At 39.8% G+C, this 18,423-nt stretch overlaps 1 protein-coding gene across 1 annotated transcript in view; it reads left to right on the forward strand.

Moving 5' to 3' along the window:
- PDIA5 (protein disulfide isomerase family A member 5) overlaps nt 1–18,423 on the forward strand; it is a 289,332-nt gene that overhangs the window by 139,305 nt on the left and 131,604 nt on the right. The window contains exons 6-7 of the mRNA XM_054971351.1: nt 6,177–6,269; nt 14,383–14,443. Coding sequence (XP_054827326.1) covers nt 6,177–6,269; nt 14,383–14,443 — 154 coding nt within the window. The remainder of the gene's footprint in view (nt 1–6,176; nt 6,270–14,382; nt 14,444–18,423) is intronic.

Below are 18,423 nucleotides of genomic sequence, written 5' to 3' on the forward strand. Positions count from 1 at the left end.
AGTGGCCTTCACAGAGCCCAGGATCCTGTCAATATCAGTCACTGTAACTGGGTCAAAATGGGCCATAAGTGGACCAGATAGTGCATTAAGCATTTCTTCCCTCTCACCTAAACTACAGCTGGCATTCATGCTATTTTATCACCAAAAAACTTTGTAGAAGTAATACAGCTAATTGTTTGTTCTTGAGACTGTAAAGATTCAGATTTAGGAGTCAGAAGATGTCAAGATACCTTAAAGAATAGGAATTGTCGTGAACTAGCTGATGCAATGCTTACAGCATTCCCCAAATCTTTGATTTCTTATGATCTGGCTCCTGTCCAAGTAATGTCCTGTTACCCAGTTCCTCCAGCTCAAATTACATCCTGTAATCAAGTATTTTCTTCTAATCCTGGCATCCTAGGTATTTGTCAGAGAATCTCCTCCACTTCAGTTGACTCCAGATGTCATTGTAGCTTTGTGTAGAACAGGGCCAGGTTTATCACTTTCACTTCGTTTGTAATTCAAGTAGAATGAACCTTATAGCATCTCTGTCTGGGGGGGGGGGGCTCATGCAAACGTCTTCCTCTGATTTCTTTACTTTGTTACTTCTCTAGAACAGGGTTGTTCATTTGACAAATTAAAAAGAGATTTGGTCAATTATGGTCAAATATTGGTCAAGTGTTTTTAAAATATTAAGTATAGGTTTGATACTTATGCTAACTATAAAAACAAATTAGCTTGTTGTTCCTTGGTAACTGTCAACTTAAAAAATTGTAATGAATGTACACTTTAATGAATGTATGTTGGTGGCTCTTGTCAGTGGTTTTGCCATTTACTTTTGTCCCTGTTTGGAAATGTCTGCCGTTACACAGCTATAACAGATATCTGATAGGAAATGGTACTAGATTTGCCTTTGGCTGCCAGCAGCCCTCATTCCTGCCGGTGCTAAAAATGAGGTCATAATGACATGTGAAAGGTTAATTTCCACTTAACAATGGCATTCATGGCTTCATAGAATATTTAATGATATTTGATGGTTGTTAAATAATAGGCAGTCAGATAGTGTATACTTGCTCAGGTTTGCAGAAAAAGATGAAATATGAAAAATGATACACTGGGGGTTAGAAAAAAACCATAGAAGCAGTGTCTTCATGCCACTGAGATCATGCAACCATTATGGAATCTTGGCAGCCATTTTGGTGGTTGATAGGCATCCTGAAACTAACATTGCAGAGGATTCCACGCCTTGGTTAGTACCAGCATGGAGAAGCAAGAGAGAGAGTTTTTAAGAAATAAAAGATAAGAGGAAGGGAAGGGAGGCTGGAAGGGGAGGAGCAGAAAATGTAAAACAGGAACATTTAAGGTAAAGGACTGAACAAATAAAGGTGGTGGGAGCGTTAGAGGCTGCTGGTGGAGGTGGGAAATAAGGAAGGGGAGAGAACTAAAAATCAATTATGCCTAATAAAAATGTCACCATTAAATACTCTGCAGAAAAGTCTCAACTGGAAGCCCCCGGGCCCAGTAAGTCAGGGCCAGGGGCTTCTGGGCATTTGCGGGGCTTTCGAGGGAAGGGACGAGCAGGAGCGTCTCCTTTCCCTTTCCGGCCCCAGTTTGCTTCGCGCGGCTGTAAATCAAGCCATGCGAAATACAGCACCTAGCCAGCCAATCAGTGGCTGGCTGGGTGTTTTAAAGTTGGAAGCCGTTGCTGGACCTGAGGGAAGAGGTTTTCCCCTCAGGTCCTCCCACTTTCTATTTTGCCGGGGCCGGGCGTGCGTGCCCTTCGGTCAGCTCTGGAGCAGCGATGCTGGCGGGGGGCAAGGGACAAGCCATGCGAAATACAGCACCTAGCCAGCCAATCAGTGGCTGGCTGGGTGTTTTAAAGTTGGAAGCCGTTGCTGGACCTGAGGGAAGAGGTTTTCCCTCAGGTCCTCCCACTTTCTATTTTGCCGGGGCCGGGCGTGCGTGCCCTTCGGTCAGCTCTGGAGCAGCGATGCTGGTGGGGGGCAAGGGACAACGCCAGGGTGGACCTGGCCTGGAGGCGGCTATCCAAACTGGTGGGTAAAGCTGTCCTGGATAAGGGTGGCCTGGTTATCTTTCACCCTGACATTTTGTTCAGGATCACGGCCTTGTACCGCCGGACGGTGTGCACCTGTCCAGCTGGGGATAGGACATTTGGCTGCAGGATGTCCGGGATGGGTTATTGTGTTGGTTGCAGAGTTAGGAGCTTTGGAGGGGAGCCATTTTGTGACTCCAGTGGCAGTTTGAGCATTGGGCACCGATCCCTTAGGGGGAAACGGGGCCTACGGGCACTGTTTTCCCATAGATGGGGATCCCCATAAGGGATCTAACTAGGTCTGTTCTTTTCCTGACCTAAGCTGTAAAACTTCAGCCAGTTTTAAAATACCTTTTTAGAAATCTTACTTGGGTACTGGAAAAAATTCATGAATTTCTTTCCCTGACAATTTCCACACTAATTCCTTTTCTAGGCCTTTCTTTGTTCAAAATAAACATAATCTGTTTTAAATTACAGGATATAATCAACCTATATAGATACAGATTTCTTCATCATCTACACTCTGACTATAAAATTAGGGCGAAACAAATCTTGAAATGTAATTCGTTTCATATTAACCAAATTGAATTTTCTAATCCACTCCATAGTATGTCAGGAGGCCAACTGAACTCTTATCAAACTCTTATCCTTCATATCCTAGCGGAACAAAAGTGGTGTGTGCAATATGCTGATTGCTTCTGAAAAAAACTTACCATCTGAAGGGCTCAGTTGAGTATGGGAGAATGGTCCATTGGTGGAAGTCATGGACTCATTTTTGTCCACTAGAAATTCTCTGTATACTGCATAGTTTTGTTGTCAAGAGAACAAACCCTCAAATAAACATCACTAAGGTTACACTTAGGATTGCCAACATCCAGATGACGGTGGAAGATCTCTCAGAATTACAACTGATCTCAAAAAGAATAGCGATCAGTTCCCCTGGAGAATATTGTTGTTAGAAGGTAGGCTCTACGGCATTATACATCACTGAGGTCCCTTGCCTCCCCAAACTCTGTCTTCCCCAGACTCCACCCTCAAAATCTCCAGGAATTTCCCAACCTAGAGCTGGCAACCCTGTAATATTGTATTTATAAACTACCTTCCCCAGTTGTTAAATGGGTGAAAACAGAGGTTTATTTTTACATTGTCCATAGGTGCAAATGTTTGGGAAAAGATCTTCACTGAATCTTACAATATCATTCAATATATTCAACTTCCAGAGTCCAGTTTAGCCCCATTAGGAACCTTCCAGGAATTCATGTGTGTGTATGTGCTGTCAAGTCACAACTGACTTACGGCAAACCCAGCAAGGAGCATTCAAGGCAGATGAGAAGAAGTGGTGGTTTGCCATAGCCTTCCTCTGCAGAGTTTTCCTTGGCGGTCGGCCATCCAAGTACTGACCCAATTTAGCTTCCAGTATCTGACAGGATTGGGCTATACCATGCTGCCTTACCTACCTCAAGGAATTTACAGATGGTACTAATTCACTTTTCATGGTAATCAACATATTATCGCCCAAACAAAACGTACAGATGCTATTCTCCTATGGTGCTCTAATTTATGGCATATTGCCTTAACATATTGCATAACTCATCAGATGTGGTTTCCAGTAGGTAACCTTGTTGGTCTGGAGCAAGATCGAGGTTCAATAGCACCTTAAAGACCAACTAGATTTTCAGGATATGTGCTTTCAACCCAAATCTTGTTCATCAAATATGATTAGCTATGGACCAAACTAGCCCTGATTACTTCTATAAAACTACCATAATTATTAACATCCATGCCCAGCTCTCTCTCTTCCCCATGGAAAATGCATTCGTTTTGGTACAATGCAGTATTTGAAGCATTGCTGTAATTTACAGCTGACCAGTGTTGTATCTTCCTTTGTACCAGCAAGATAACATCTTTTGTTTATGTATGCTGCTGATTCTCTACATATATCGAGGGGTCAAACATTTCAGAAGTTTTATTACAATTACTGCATGTTTGACTTTTAAAATAAATGTGTGTTATTAAAATATTGCTCTCCATTTAGTGTTGAACATCAAATTGACAGGAACAAATTTCTATAGATTTGTTGTGTTAAAATATATGTATGAAAATGCACTTGGAAAAGGTTGGTGGTCCTAATTAGGCTGCCATGCTGCTTCTAGCGCTCTTTCTGTTCTCAGCTGCAATCCAGAGAGCCCCTTTGAACGTATGTAAGGCCAGCCTACATACAGTACAGCTTTGAACTTTTTCTTTTTAAAACTGCTGCAGCATCACAAATTGTTTTGGAAACTCTCCCAGGTTTGAAAGAAGCTTCTCAAGCAGCACTTTAGCCTCTAATAAGAACAAGAATCACAACTTGGCATTACAAACCTTGTTGCAGTGTTCAAATGCAGGCTTGGTTTGATGTAAACTTGGAGGTTTGACCTCCTGGTGTTGTGGATCATTAGAACGTTCAATGCTAATGGGAACATAGCTAAAACCACAAATATAGCAATGTATTTACTATGTTGGTGTGTGTAGTCATACAAGTTGGCATTGACAGTTTGATAGACAGAAAAAAAGCCAGTGTTGTTAGAACGGCTAAACCTCGGTACCAATTTAAGAAGCCAACTGAAGCAACAAAAACAAAAATGTGTATGGAGCGTGGTTGTATGCTGATCTATATTAGAAGGGAAGAAATAATACCCCAGTATCCCAAAGGCCATTTTACAATATCTAGGAATGCTGTAGAACAAATTCAATGAAGTTGAGCAATAGTTCCCTAGCACCACTTTCTGGACCTGGTTCACCATGTAGGAGTAGTGCCTCCAAGTCCTCCTTTTGTAAGGTGTCAGCTACTGCTAGTATGTAAACATCAGTAGATCTGTGGCTTTATCACCAGGGGGTGATGCATAATCCCTGCTCTGTCTTGTTATGGATATCCTCTTTGGCCCAGTAGAGAGACTAGAATGAAAGAGAAACAAAGTTGTAATGTCCAACTCCCCTCCTCTAGAGCATCCATACACAAAGTAGCTGCAGATATTAAAGCTGCTTAGCAAGATTTAATTGCGTTCTTTTCTACCATTACAAGCTCAATAGTAGCAGTGGTGGATAATGTCTGTCCTTGAACTGTCACCTTGGCTGTCTCTCCAGACACTTCATTTTCTTCAGTTTAAACATTGTTTTTAAAGAGACTAAAGTTCTAATACCGCAGAGGAATGAGCAAAAAGCAACCTGCTGCTTGTTCAGCTGTGAAACATGATGCATCCTTTTGACAGGCTGAGAGAGAATGAGAATGTGCAGAGTGCTGAATTGGTGCTTTCCTTATCTGTGATAAGTGGCATTCTTTCCACGGGAACAAACCAATCACAATCTTGGCATTTGAATAGCTGATCCCCCTCTTCTCCCTCTTAGTGGTATTACTGAGAGATCTGTGTTGGACATTAAGACTGCGCTCAAACAGCGGAAGCAGAAGATGATGTATGTGGTGCTCTTAATAACCAAATGACTTTCCTTTGCACTCAGGAGAATATTAATAGTTACTCTAAGCCCCCTTTTTTCTTGAAATGTAAGAAACCAAATGATTATTTGTCTGCCATAACCTTTTCTGATGCGGGGAAAATGAGTGGATGTATTTTACAGGCTGTAGTCTATTGACATGGAATTCTTTGAGAGGCAGTGTGCATTGATTAGAACGCTGAGCTACAGATGACCCAGCTTTGAATCCCTGTTCTGCCATGAAAGATTGCTGGGCCAGTCATTCTGTCACAGCCCAACCTACATCACATAGTGGTTGTGGGGATGAAGTGGAGGAAGTGAAAAACATATACATTGCCTTGGGCTCCTTAGAAGAAGGCTGGGATAAAAATATAAACAAATTGTTACGTCTTACAAATTGTTCAGTTTACACAGGAACACTCCTGTTTCTGATATGATACACAGGAGGCCGTATATAAATGGAACGTAAAACTTTTACACACAATTCCACAGGTTGCATCTTTAAAATCTCTTATTTAAAAAAAAAAATCACTAGAAGAAGAGCTGCTTTAAAATGCTAATTACAAAGCAGAGAAAAAATGCTTATTTCAACAGCAAGAATATGAACATCAGCATGGTCACAGTTTGGTTGAAGCTGTTGTTAAAAGGTTTTGTCTTTCTTTTCTCTTCTTGGCAGTCAATAGTGGCCTTTCTGAAGGATCCAGAAGGAGCTCCATTGTGGGAAGAGGATCCTGAAGCCAAAGACATTGTACATTTGGACAGTGAAAAAGTATGTCAACTGGAATTGCAACTATTTCTTTAGTTTCCAGAATAAGAACCACCAGTATTTCCAGATATTTGATGCAGCAGTCAGTGCTTAGATATGTGTGTTATGTGATGTCAAGTCACCTCCGACATACTGGTTACCCTATGAATGAAAGACCTCCAAAATGTCCTATCGTTCAGACTCGTTCAGATCCTGCAAACTAGAGGGCAGAGCTTCTTTTATTGAGTCAAGCTATCTCTTTATAGGTCTTCCTCTTTTCCTACTGCCACTTTTCTAGCATAATTGACTTTTCCTGATAATCTTGTCTTCTAATGACATGACCAAAGTACGATAGCCTCAGTTTTGTCCTTTTAGCTTCTAGGGAGAATTGAGGCTTGATTTGATCTAGAACCCACTTGGCCATCCATGGTGTTTACAAAACTCTCCTCCAGCAACACATTTCAAATGAATCATTTTGCTTCCTGTCAGCTTTCTTCATTGTCGAATTTTCACATCCATACATAGTAATGGGGAATACCATAGTTTAATTATCTTGAACTTGGTCCCTAGAGAGACATCTTTATCTTTAAGGACCTTTTCTAGTTCCCTCACAAATGTTCAATGTCCTCATTGTCAACTTTAAAATTGTGTAATTCCTCAGTAGTCATTACTTTTGTCATCTTGATGTTCAGCTGTAATCCTGCTTTGGCGCTTTCTCCTTTAAGCTTCCTCAGTAGTCGTTTCCCTAGTCGTTTTCCTTTGCTACCAGAAACATGGTGTCATCTGCACATCTCATATTGTTAATGTTCCTTCCACCAATTTTCACTCCACCTTCTTCTAGATCCAATCTAGTTTTCCTTATGATATGCTCTGCATAGAGGTGGAACAGGTAGGGAGATACTGTGCATCCTTGTCTGACACCCTTGCCAATTGGAAACCATTTTATTTCCCCATATTCTGTCCTAACAGTAGCCTTTTGTCCAGAGTACAGGTTGCACATCAGAACAATCAGATGTTGTGTGGCACCCCCATTCTTTTAACACTCCATTGTTTTCATGATCCACACAGTTAAAAGTTTTGCTGTAATCTATGAAACATAGGCTGATTTTCTTCTGAAATTTCCTGATATGTTCCATCAGCCATCATAAATTTGCAATGTGATCTCTAGTGCTTCTTCCTTTTCTGAATCCAACTTGAACATCTGGCAGTTCTCGTTCCATATATGGTAAAGAGGTTTTTTGTAAAATTTTGAGCATCACTTTGGTTGCATGGGAAATTGATGTGATAGTCCAATCGTTGCTGAAATGTTTGGCGTCCCTTTTTTTGGAATTGGAATGTAAACTGAGCGTTTCCAGTCTGTGGGCCATTGTTTTGTTTTCCATAGTTGTTGACAGATTCTTGTTAAGATTTTGATGAACTCAATTTCTGTAGGTTGAAATTCCACCCACTCCAGGTGCTTCCCCCCACCCACCCCCCAATTGCATTGAGTGCAGCTTTTACATCACTTTCTAAGATTTCTGGTTCTTTGTCAAAAGATTCTTCTTCAAAGGTATCTGGCATCCTTCCATCTCTTCTGTATAGTTCTTCAGTGTATTGTTTCCATCTTTCCTTTATTTTGTCCTGATCAGGTACTGTATTTCCTTGTTGATCTTGAGCTATGGCTTGAATTTCCCTTTGATTTCCTGGATCCTGTGGAGCAGATCTCGTTCTTCCTTTTTTGTTGTTCTATCTTTGCACTGGTTATTATAACAGATCTCGTTGTCTCTGTGTGCAAGTAGCTGAAAACCTGCATTTAGAATTCTGATTCTATTTCTATCACCTTTTATTTTTTCTTCTCGTCTATCTTTAGGAATTTTAAGAGTTTCATCAGTCATCCATCTAGATTTCCACTTTTTTTGGGCTACAGGAATAGTCTTTGCACATTCTTCCTTGATAATATCTCTGGTTTCAGCCCACAGCTCTTCTGGTTCACGATCAATTAAACTTAGCATTGCAAATCTGTTCTTTACTTGGTCTTCAAATTCTTCAGGAATATTATTTAGATTGTATTTTAGCACGATGATTCTTTTAGTGTTTCTTTTCAGCTTTATTATAATTTTTGATATTAGCAACTCATGATCTGTATCACAATCAAATCCTGGTCTTGTTTTAGCAGAGAGAATAAAGCTTCTCCATCTTCTGCTTCCAATTATGTAATCTATTTGGTTCCTGTATTGGTCACCCGGCAATTTCCACATATACAATTGTCTTTTTGGTTGCCTGAAGCATGTGGTAGCAATGAATAGGTTGTTGGCTTCACAAAATTCTATAAATCACTCTTCTGCTTCATTTTGTGATCATTCCTAGTCCGAATTTTCTGACAATGTTTGATTCTGCTTTGTCTCCCAACTTTTGCATTCCAGTCACCTGTGATTATCAGCATATCGTTTAAGAATATGATCAATTTCTTCTTGGACAGTTGCATAGAAGTTTTTGTTTTCTTCTTCCTCAGCATCTGTAGTTGGGGCATGAGCTTGAATGATGGTTATGTTAACAGGCCTTTCATAAAGTCTCATTGAGATTAATCTGTCAGACTTTGCGTTGTAGCTTTTGACTGCTTGTGCTATGTCTCGTCTCACTATTAGAGCAAGACAGGGTTTTTTTGAGTTTGTCATTTCTGCAGTAAAACACTTTGTGGTTTTCTGACTGAAAATGTTCTGAGTCAGTCCACATTAGTTCACTCACACCAGGATTGCAATATTTAAATGTTCCATTTCTTGTTTTACGACTTCTAACTTATCTGGCTTCATATTTCTCATGTTCCATGTTCCTGTTACGTGTGTCACACAGCTGGACATTACTTTTGCATCTATTCACATCCACAACTAGGTGTCATTTTGGCTTTAATCCAGTCCCATCATTAAGAAAGATGTTATTCGTACTTGTCCTTGGCTTTTCCTCAGTAGTCAATTGAATTCCATCCAAACTGGGGGTCTTATCTTCCAGCACTATATCTTCTTTCATTTTGGATTGTCTCATTACAGGGTTTTCAAGGTAAGAAATTAGCAGGAGTGGTTTACCGTTGTCACCTTCTGCACAGTACTAACCAGGGTTAGCTGAAGTGAAACTGCTGTTGTCTGTGAAAGATCCTCTGCCCGCTTCCACTACTGCAGCTGCCCAGTAGCTAGGCTTCAAAAATTCCTCCACTTCTATCACCATTGGAACAATCAATATTCTTCAGCTGATGTGACTGTTGATTCCTGAAGGGGATGCATCTTAGTCTGGTGTCTCAGCTTTGACCATTCCACTTTGAGTGACTCTTCCAGGAGTTTAGACTCTTGACCAAGCCTGCACTGCCCATGTTGTTGCTCTCAGCTTCACTGTCACACTCAACCCCCCTCATCATGTTACGGTGTGTATCCAAGAGGGGGCAGTGCTTAGATAGGTTTGAGAAAATTGGTAGTGGGCGTGTCTTTTTTTTTTAAAGGTGATGTACAGGGAACAAAATAATTAGACATGTATTTGTCTAGAAATCCTAAATTTTTGCAGGGTAGGGCCAACACAACTGCACATGCAGGAAGCAAAAATATTTTTAGTGCATCAATGAAGTAAGAGTGGAGATGCCTTATGATTGCATGTGATACATAGATTGTATATCCCCTGTGCTACTGCAAAGGATTCTAGAATTCTTGGATCCTAGAACTCCTTGGATTGTCTTGTGCAGCCATATGGAATTGCAAAATGTCCTTGTCAGTCCCAGCTTATAGCTTATTGGCCATTGCAGCTTTTGATATAGCAATACTGGACTTTTTTAAAAAAAAAATTATTTTCAGTATTTTCTATAACAATAAGAACAAAAGGGATGATATTCATTAAACACAAATAGTTTAATGATAGTTATAGAAAATCTTGGTTTTAGTATTGCTTATTGTAAGATTTACATTTCCAGAAAATAACATCAATTAAAGATATGTGTAACAGTAGTTTCGAATTTTAACATTGTGCCTTATCAATTTTACTAACAATCCCTCTTATTGAAATTACCCCCTCCCTCCCCCAATTTAGTAATTTACAATATTCTTCCCCTTACTATGATTTTGTATAACTTTCTCGATCCCTCCTCATTTCCCCTATGTAAAGAGATTAACTTGGATATTATCAGTAGTCAAATGCTGTAACCTGTTGCTAACAAAAACAAATAAGTAAAGATTCTAAGATTCAAACATTTAACCACACAATCTAAACAGCTCTCTATGCCTTGTGGGCCCCACCCAGGCACTTGGTCTACTTACCAAGGTAGAAGAGCTGTACTACCTTTGGGAGCTAAACCAAAAATAAAATTATGCTTTTCTTTTACCTCCCTCAAACTTTTTTTGCTTTGCTATTGAACTCTATACTTATTAGCTTACATTTAGCTATTTCTGGGCAGAAAAGTAAGAGAAAAAGAAAGTGAGAAAAATGACTTAAATCTGTCTGATCGGAATTTTGCTACTCTTTGGGGGAGTAGATGGTTGAGTTCTTTTCCTCTTGTGGGATGTGATTTCAGAGTCCTTAGGTAATTCCAGTTCGATGTTTTGTAGCAAGTTCAAACCTGATTCTTGATCCTCTGCCTGATAGATTTTCCCTTTATGCTTAACTTGAAGCTTTGTAAAAGTTCGACCATCTATAGTCAATTCTAGCTTTCCTAAGGGTTTCTGTAATCACCTTCTCTTCTCTTATTGAGGATCTCATTAGGCAGATCAGTAAGGACTGCGATAGGGGTTCCATTATGCTTAAATGAATTCTGTAGTTTAGCCATTTCTAGAATCTGCTTTCTTATCCTCCAGTCTGTGAACGTTGCCAAAATGTCTCTGGATCCTTTCCTATCTGGGTTGTTTGGAAAACCAAGCTGATATGCTTTCTGGATTAGTGGAGTAACACTGTCTTTTAACTTCAGGCTTTTTATTAGCCATTTTGTAAGAAACGCTGTTGGGTCTTCATTTATTTATTCGTCTTCTTCAATCCCTCTAAATTTTAAGATTTAACTTACGATTTAAAAGTTCTAGGGATTGAATTCTGAGTTGCATTAAGTCTTTTTCTTTTTGTAGGGCTTGGATTTCATTTTGCAATGTAATGCTAAGGTCCATTGCACAGTCTGCTTTTCGAATAGCTTTAGTGATATCAAGCTTTATATCTGCAATCTGGTCAGTTAGATTTGTAATTTTACTCAGAATTTTTTTCCTTCATATTTTGTAGAAATAAAGGCAGATCGATTTCTGGCGAAGCTTTACCTGCTAAATTTTCCTCCGACGCCATTTTAGTTGCTTCTTCTCCAACAGTGTTTTGGGTTTCAGTCAGCAGGGGCGCAGGGAAATAGTCTTGGAGTCTTCTGGATGTTTTGTTGTTTGCTTTTTTCTTTTCTGCATTTTGCTTACTCGTAATTTGGGTATTTATATTGATGTAGGATTTTAAGATATTTAAATTTGGTTCTGGGGGGGGGACACTCCGGTTTCTGCATCTGTCTTCCTCCAAAGCGACGTCACACCCCCACAATACTGGACTTTACAGCATGGGAATGATTAAGGTTGTTGTTTAGCTTTCACATGTAATTGCAGGGACAAAAAACCTTTGGTCATTTACTTCATTCACTTGCTTATGCACTGTGCGTAAGCAAAACACTAACTTGGGAATGTTTTTAAAACCCTGGTTGTCTGTCCTCACACATGTACTTTTAAAGTGTTTTGGACTATAAGTTGTGGCTTCTCTGTGTTTTCTTCATGCTGTAATTTAAATCCAGTATAAGCTCTTAGGTTAGTAGAAGAACATATGACTTAGAGGGGATTATATGGTCAAGTAAATGATAGGATCCTATTTGTCAGATTTGGGGGGGGGGGCTGGGGACAACACTGCTTGAGTGTTTTTACTGCAGTCTTTTCTGACCATAAAATAGATTATTCAAACTGAAAATCTTGGGGACAAGAGAGCATTTTTAATATATATGTCTAAATTAATATTCTGAATGTGAACTCTTAAAACACTGTTTTGTATGTGATAAAAACTGCTTTTAAATACATTATCTAAAATGCATGGATCTTCCAGTGCCTGCATTATTCCACATGCAATGTGCATTGATTACAGGATTTGCATAATGAGGATTATGATGTGTTGTGTTAGTATTTGGAAGTCGTGTGAGATTTTTACCTGGTGCAAAATGACCTTCTTGGAAAGTATTCCATTGCCTAAATGGATAAATAGAAACTAAAGGTATTCTGATTTTCCTGATTTAAAACCCTCACAATTAGATTTGTCATCATAAAACATTGCAACCAAAATGTACTAGCAAATAGTTCTTCAGTGGTTTGTGGCAGGGAGCCTCTGCATCTTATGTTGAACCTGTGGGAACTTTTGGAAGTTGAGAAGAAGGTAGTGGCTACCCCAATAAACTGGCTGCCCTAGGGTTCAAATCACAAAGTGTTGGGAGGTACTGCAGAATTTTATGAGGTTTCAGGCCTGGCATCCTGAAAAAACTATTTCCAAGTGGGTGCTCCTTACAGGTTCAAAGGTGATGTGTTTCAGGCTCTTTGGAACACAACACTTATTCCAGTTAAGTGGAGAAAAGCCAGGATTGGCTCTTTTCCAATGGAAAGAAACCTGGGAAGCACATCAGTAAGTGCCGTGGTGCCTGCAGGTGCCATGTTACAGGCTTCATTGATAGGTTTCAACCATAGATGAATATTGAAGGGAAATAATGAAGGACTTTTGAACAACACTATAAAATTATTGGTAAAAATAATGGTTAATATATTGTTCACTTATCAGTATAGATACATGAGGTGCTTAAATTTTTTTATGCATCAGCGCAGTCTGTAAATGCAGCTAAGATTTCCTTAAACACCCAGTTATGTCTCACTATTTAACAGTGTTTTGTCCTTAAAAGCTGATAAGTTTTAAATTATACTACTATTTTATTTTCAAACTATGCATCATTATAGTACTTGCTGTTCTTCCCTGTTAACAATTGGAGCACTGTGTTGCATTATTTTTCCACTCTGTTGGTTTTAAATTTTAATTGATTGGGCTCCAGCAGGTAATTCATAGAGAGTCTTTTGAACTTCTGTGCTTTCATTCTGGTATTAGGAACAGTTATTTTGGCATTCACTTTCTGTAAGAAGATTAATTTTTAATGTTCACCTTTCTTTTCTCTATTACAAGCTCTCCTGGGGTCATTTTCAATTTAAAAATTTCATTTTGCTTTCCTCGTCATACCACCTCTGAAATATCCGTTCTTATGGGCCCCCTCATTGCCCTGGTTGAAAAGAAGCAAACTTATATTTTTAAATTATTTAATTCAGTTCTTAATAATAAACGGCTGCGCGTTTCATTGATGAAAATAGTCCTTAACACCTGATAGTCAACCAAGACTGCAAGCTGTATGATGCACCCTAATAGCAGTGTTCATTGAGACAGCTTTTTGGCAGTCCATGGGCTGTTATCTGCTTTATATCTCCTGCTTCATTAACAAATTTATATTGCCTATAGTGACCCTCAAAGGGCTAGAGTATTTTTGTAAACTATAAAGAAGATGAGTAGTACAATAATGTACAGACTTGTATCCTCTTGGCTATAAAGCTGACTAATGAGTGCTCTGCCATAATAGAAGCCAGATCCATCTGTCCCTTGTGTTTATAAATACTTTAAATAAAATGTATCATCCTGTGCAATCTGAGCCCTATGTCCTTCAAGCAGAGCAGGTATGTTGCAGAAATGTTACTTGTGAAGTCCATATGTAGGTGACTCAAGCAGCTTCCCTTGTGATTGGGACAGTATCGAGGTCCTTCGTTTGGAGAGCTGTTTAATGAACTATGGAGATTGCATTGCTTGGGGTTAAGGGAATGTTTTTCTAATCAGCCTACGGGCAGGATGGATCAACAGACTGGAAGGCTTACATCTGGATCTTTGTTGATGGCAGGTTAGCTCCTTGCCCCCATAGAGCTAGCTGCTGAAGTAGCAGTCTTTTTTTTAGCCTACAGCCATTTAGGGGAGCAGTAAACTTCAGCTGCATTTCAAAGTCTTCTGAAAATATCATTCTTCTAAGTGTGAGTTTTACATGAAATTTGTAACGCTGTTCTTTGGTTCAAGGTTTCAGTGATGGTTAATGTTTTTTCCTTTGGGTTTTAAGGAACTTAGAAGGCTTCTGAAGAAGGAAGATAGGCCTCTGCTGCTGATGTTCTATGCCCCTTGTAAGTAATCTAATATCTAAGATGTCAAACATTTTTTCTTTGATAGTCCTTGTTAAGGTCGCAATGCTACATTATACTTTTTAAGTATCAATGAACAATGTCATGGGAATGGTGTTATAGTTTTCTTTGCTTAATATTCTTCCTTGTTGAGTCATTATTCCAGATTTCACCATAAACATTAGAGGCTCAATGTAAGAATATTTCAAAATACTTATCCATTTCATCTATGACAGGAGTCCCCAGCCTTTTTGAACCTGCAGGCACCATTGGAATTCTGACACAGGATGTTAGATACAACCACAAAATGGCTGCCACAAGAGAATGTGCCAACCACAAATGTCTGGGAGTGAGGTCATGACTCTAATAGTAATCAGAGTCTCAGACAGAAGCTCTGTTTAACAGAATGCCTTTAAAAATGAACATATTGTTTAAAAATATTTTCTTGTATACATTCTTGTAGCCACATGGTAAAGATCCTTGTGCTTTGGTGGCAGCTGCTGTCAAAGCAATTTTTTAAAAATCCCCACTGCCAATCAGATCCTCAGTGGGCAGTAAGAAGTCCTGTTGGGCAAAAGTGCCACCTGGTCACATGCACTTTCTAAAAACATTTGGCAGGTGCCAGGAAAAATGCTGCCAGGTACCATGGAGCCCACAGGCATCACGCTAGGGATGCTTGCTCTAGAGGCATACGCTTGAATTACTGAGAAAGAAACATTCAGATATGCTCATAGTCTAAGTACGGATTTACACCAGATGCATTATTTTTAAATAGTGGTTTTTAAAAGCCTGGAGTACCTGTTTAGCACTTTCCTAGAACAGCTGATTCTTTTGGGACTTAACCCACCTGAGAAACAAGTTTATCTGGATCAGAGTGCCCTACCAGGTCGGTTGACTACACACAGAAAATGAGGCTAAAATCTTCAGAGTGCTGAGTGAGGAGTTACAGATGTAACAGCAAGGAACTGATAGTGGTGACTCGCGAGTTGGTTAAAATGAATAGTGTAGCACCTATGAGAGCTCCAGTGACAGCATGAATTACTGTTTACAAACTCTGGGTTGGATCCTCACTAAACTTTCCTTCAATGAAAGGCACTTCTGTCAGTGGATGGAACATTCCTATTTCCTACAGTAACACATTGGTCTCCCTGAAATGCTGCCCTTGGGGGACAGGGGTATTCTCAGAAACAAAATAAGGGGCAAATTGAGGGTGGAATCTGTGGAAATTACCCACCCTTACATTATTGCAAAACTTAGTCTGAATCCTAATTTCTATATTACGCTGACTTTACAAGGAATTTAGAGAGAATGTTGTGATTTGAAATGTGCATTGTGGTACGACAGTATAACTTCTGTCTTCTCTGACCGTTACCTAAGGAGAGTGAATAGCTTTTGATCCTAATTGAGCCAATTCATTTCAGACTTCTGGACTGACATTGTGCTGCCAGTCCTAGATTAGTCATTGACCTCAGAGACATCACTGGAGTTCCCCAGACTTTGTTTCTGGTGTATTCCTCCAAAGCAAGAGAATTAAAATGGAAATAAACATACACATAAACTCTAATGAGAGTTTAACTGTTTAGTACTGGTTATGTGCAACATGTCTGTTTGGCCTCTTTAAAAGGGCACTATTGTCTTAGGTGAAACATTTGGCTTGTTTCTTATTCACGCCACACTGATAACCATGAAGTTCCCATCCAACTGTCATCTTGCAGAATGTTGGTGTTTTTCCTTTGCTTCCTGTCTCTTTTTAGTGATCGCCTTTGGGTAGGCCTACTTTGAACATCCTTCGTTCTATCACTAGATGCCTTGGTTATGTAAAACAGATGGATTAGTAATCCAGGTAGACCCTTTTCATCATGTGAATGGAATACTAATAAGTGGGAGCTGATAATTGCACACACTCGGATCGCATCTCAAGCAGTATATCAGTTCTTCTCCACTGATCTTTTATTATGATGTTTTTGGGGGCCAAATGCATGTAACACCCCCCCCCCCATGAGTGCTTCCCTACATCAGAGCAGCACCGTCCCTCACCAGAATCATAGAGATCCATGTGTGTGCTGTGTAGTATTGCATAAGGTGCTTAACAAGTAATAGTAATTATTTAAGCAAGCTTCATGCTTCAGGGCAAAGATATGAAACTTGAGGGTTTCTCCAAGAGACTGTCATTGAGTGTAATCTCATGCCATCAAAATTTTTTACTTCTATCAGGTAATATAATTCGCATGGTCTTGGTTCAAGGAGGGAATAGTGAATGATGAAACATGTATGATGATCTCATACATACACATGAAGCTGCCTTGGCCTATCAGGATCAGTATTTTCTATTCTGAATGGCAGCAGTTCTCCAGGATCTTATGTAGAGGTCTTTCACATCACCTATTACTTGATACTTCGAACTGGAGAAGTTGGGGATTGAACCACAACCTTCTGAGTGCAAAGCAGGTGCTCTATAACTGTTCCACAGCCATTGAAATTATTACAGATTCCAAAAGAACAGCATGACTTGGTATTTTAATGCTCTTGTACACGTGAGTGTGGTGGCACTCATTAAAAGTGGCATTGTCTGCAGCTGTTTTGTGACTTCTTGTGATACAGCACACTGGTCAAGGCTGTCCTCATTTTCCCTAGGCTTAATTCGTCTTCAATCTAGCCATTGATCATACTTCGTGCCTTTGGCATGGGTGTTGCAGGGCATGTCCCTCGCAGGCTGATGGCTTTTGTGCAGAGTGGTCTTATGAAATCAGGTGTATGTTCCTTTAGGCTTTTATAGTTTGCAACTTCAGCTCCAGTTAGTCCCATTTGAGCACTGCAGGCGCTGCTGCTGCCTCTGATGACTTCTAACAGCTCTGCAAGACAGTGTTTTTCCTCCATGCGGATACACTGTTAACCACCTTTCTTTTAAACTTCTGGAGACACTTCAGAATGTTTGGATTTATCTCAATGGCCTTGCTGTTTTCCTGGCTCACAGCACGTGTTGCAACCACCTGCTGTCTTGTATCAGTTTGAAGCTCTAATACTTGCTTTAAGCCTATAAATCATTACTTCAGGGAGACTTCGAAGCCCCAGAATGCCTTCATAATTTTACTTCCCTAGCAAGTAACTGTTTTCTACAACATAGTCCTTTCCTGCAATGTACATCATCTGACCCTTCAGTCAGATTGAACGGTTCCCCTAGATGCTCAGCTTCTTTGCCTCCTTTCTGTTTTCTTTCCTTTGAAGCAGCAAAACACCTGGCAGCATTGGAGTTTGTAGTGTTTTTTCTTCTCTCTTGATAATTGCAAAAGTGCCAAATTATTTTTTAGCAATGATTTTGCTTTCCCGCCTCCTATTCCCATTCAGTTTTTTAATATATAAAGGGCCATTTGACATAGTTATTCTATTATGGGTGCTTACAAATTTCTGTCTTGAGTTTCTCCTTGAATTTTTGTGCGGTGAGTTGCCTGATCTTGCATGTATAACTGCATAGTGTGAACTTTTAGGCTGAAGGCTGTGGCCAAAAGAGCTGTAACAGGAAAGGAAAAGGCTATTGTGAACTTCTAAATTTTGTTCCAACTGTTGCATATGTCCCTTTTGCTACTGTTTTGTTTTTTCTTTATAGATCACCATTGTCTTTGGTTGTTGTGGGTTTTCCGGGCTGTATTGCCGTGGTCTTGGCATTGTAGTTCCTGACGTTTCGCCAGCAGCTGTGGCTGGCATCTTCAGAGGTGTAGCACCAAGAGACAGAGATCTCTCAGTGTCACTGTGACACTGAGAGATCTCTGTCTTTTTGTGCTACACCTCTGAAGATGCCAGCCACAGCTGCTGGCGAAACGTCAGGAACTACAATGCCAAGACCACGGCAGTACAGCCCGGAAAACCCACAACAACCATCGTTCTCTGGCCGTGAAAGCCTTCGACAATACACCATTGTCTTTGCTTGCATACGTGAATTTCTTAAAATGCAAAAAGAAAGAAAGCTGATGGGATCTGTTCGACTT

The sequence above is a fragment of the Eublepharis macularius genome, chromosome 2 (genome assembly GCF_028583425.1).
Source record: "Eublepharis macularius isolate TG4126 chromosome 2, MPM_Emac_v1.0, whole genome shotgun sequence".
NCBI lineage: Eukaryota > Metazoa > Chordata > Lepidosauria > Squamata > Eublepharidae > Eublepharis > Eublepharis macularius.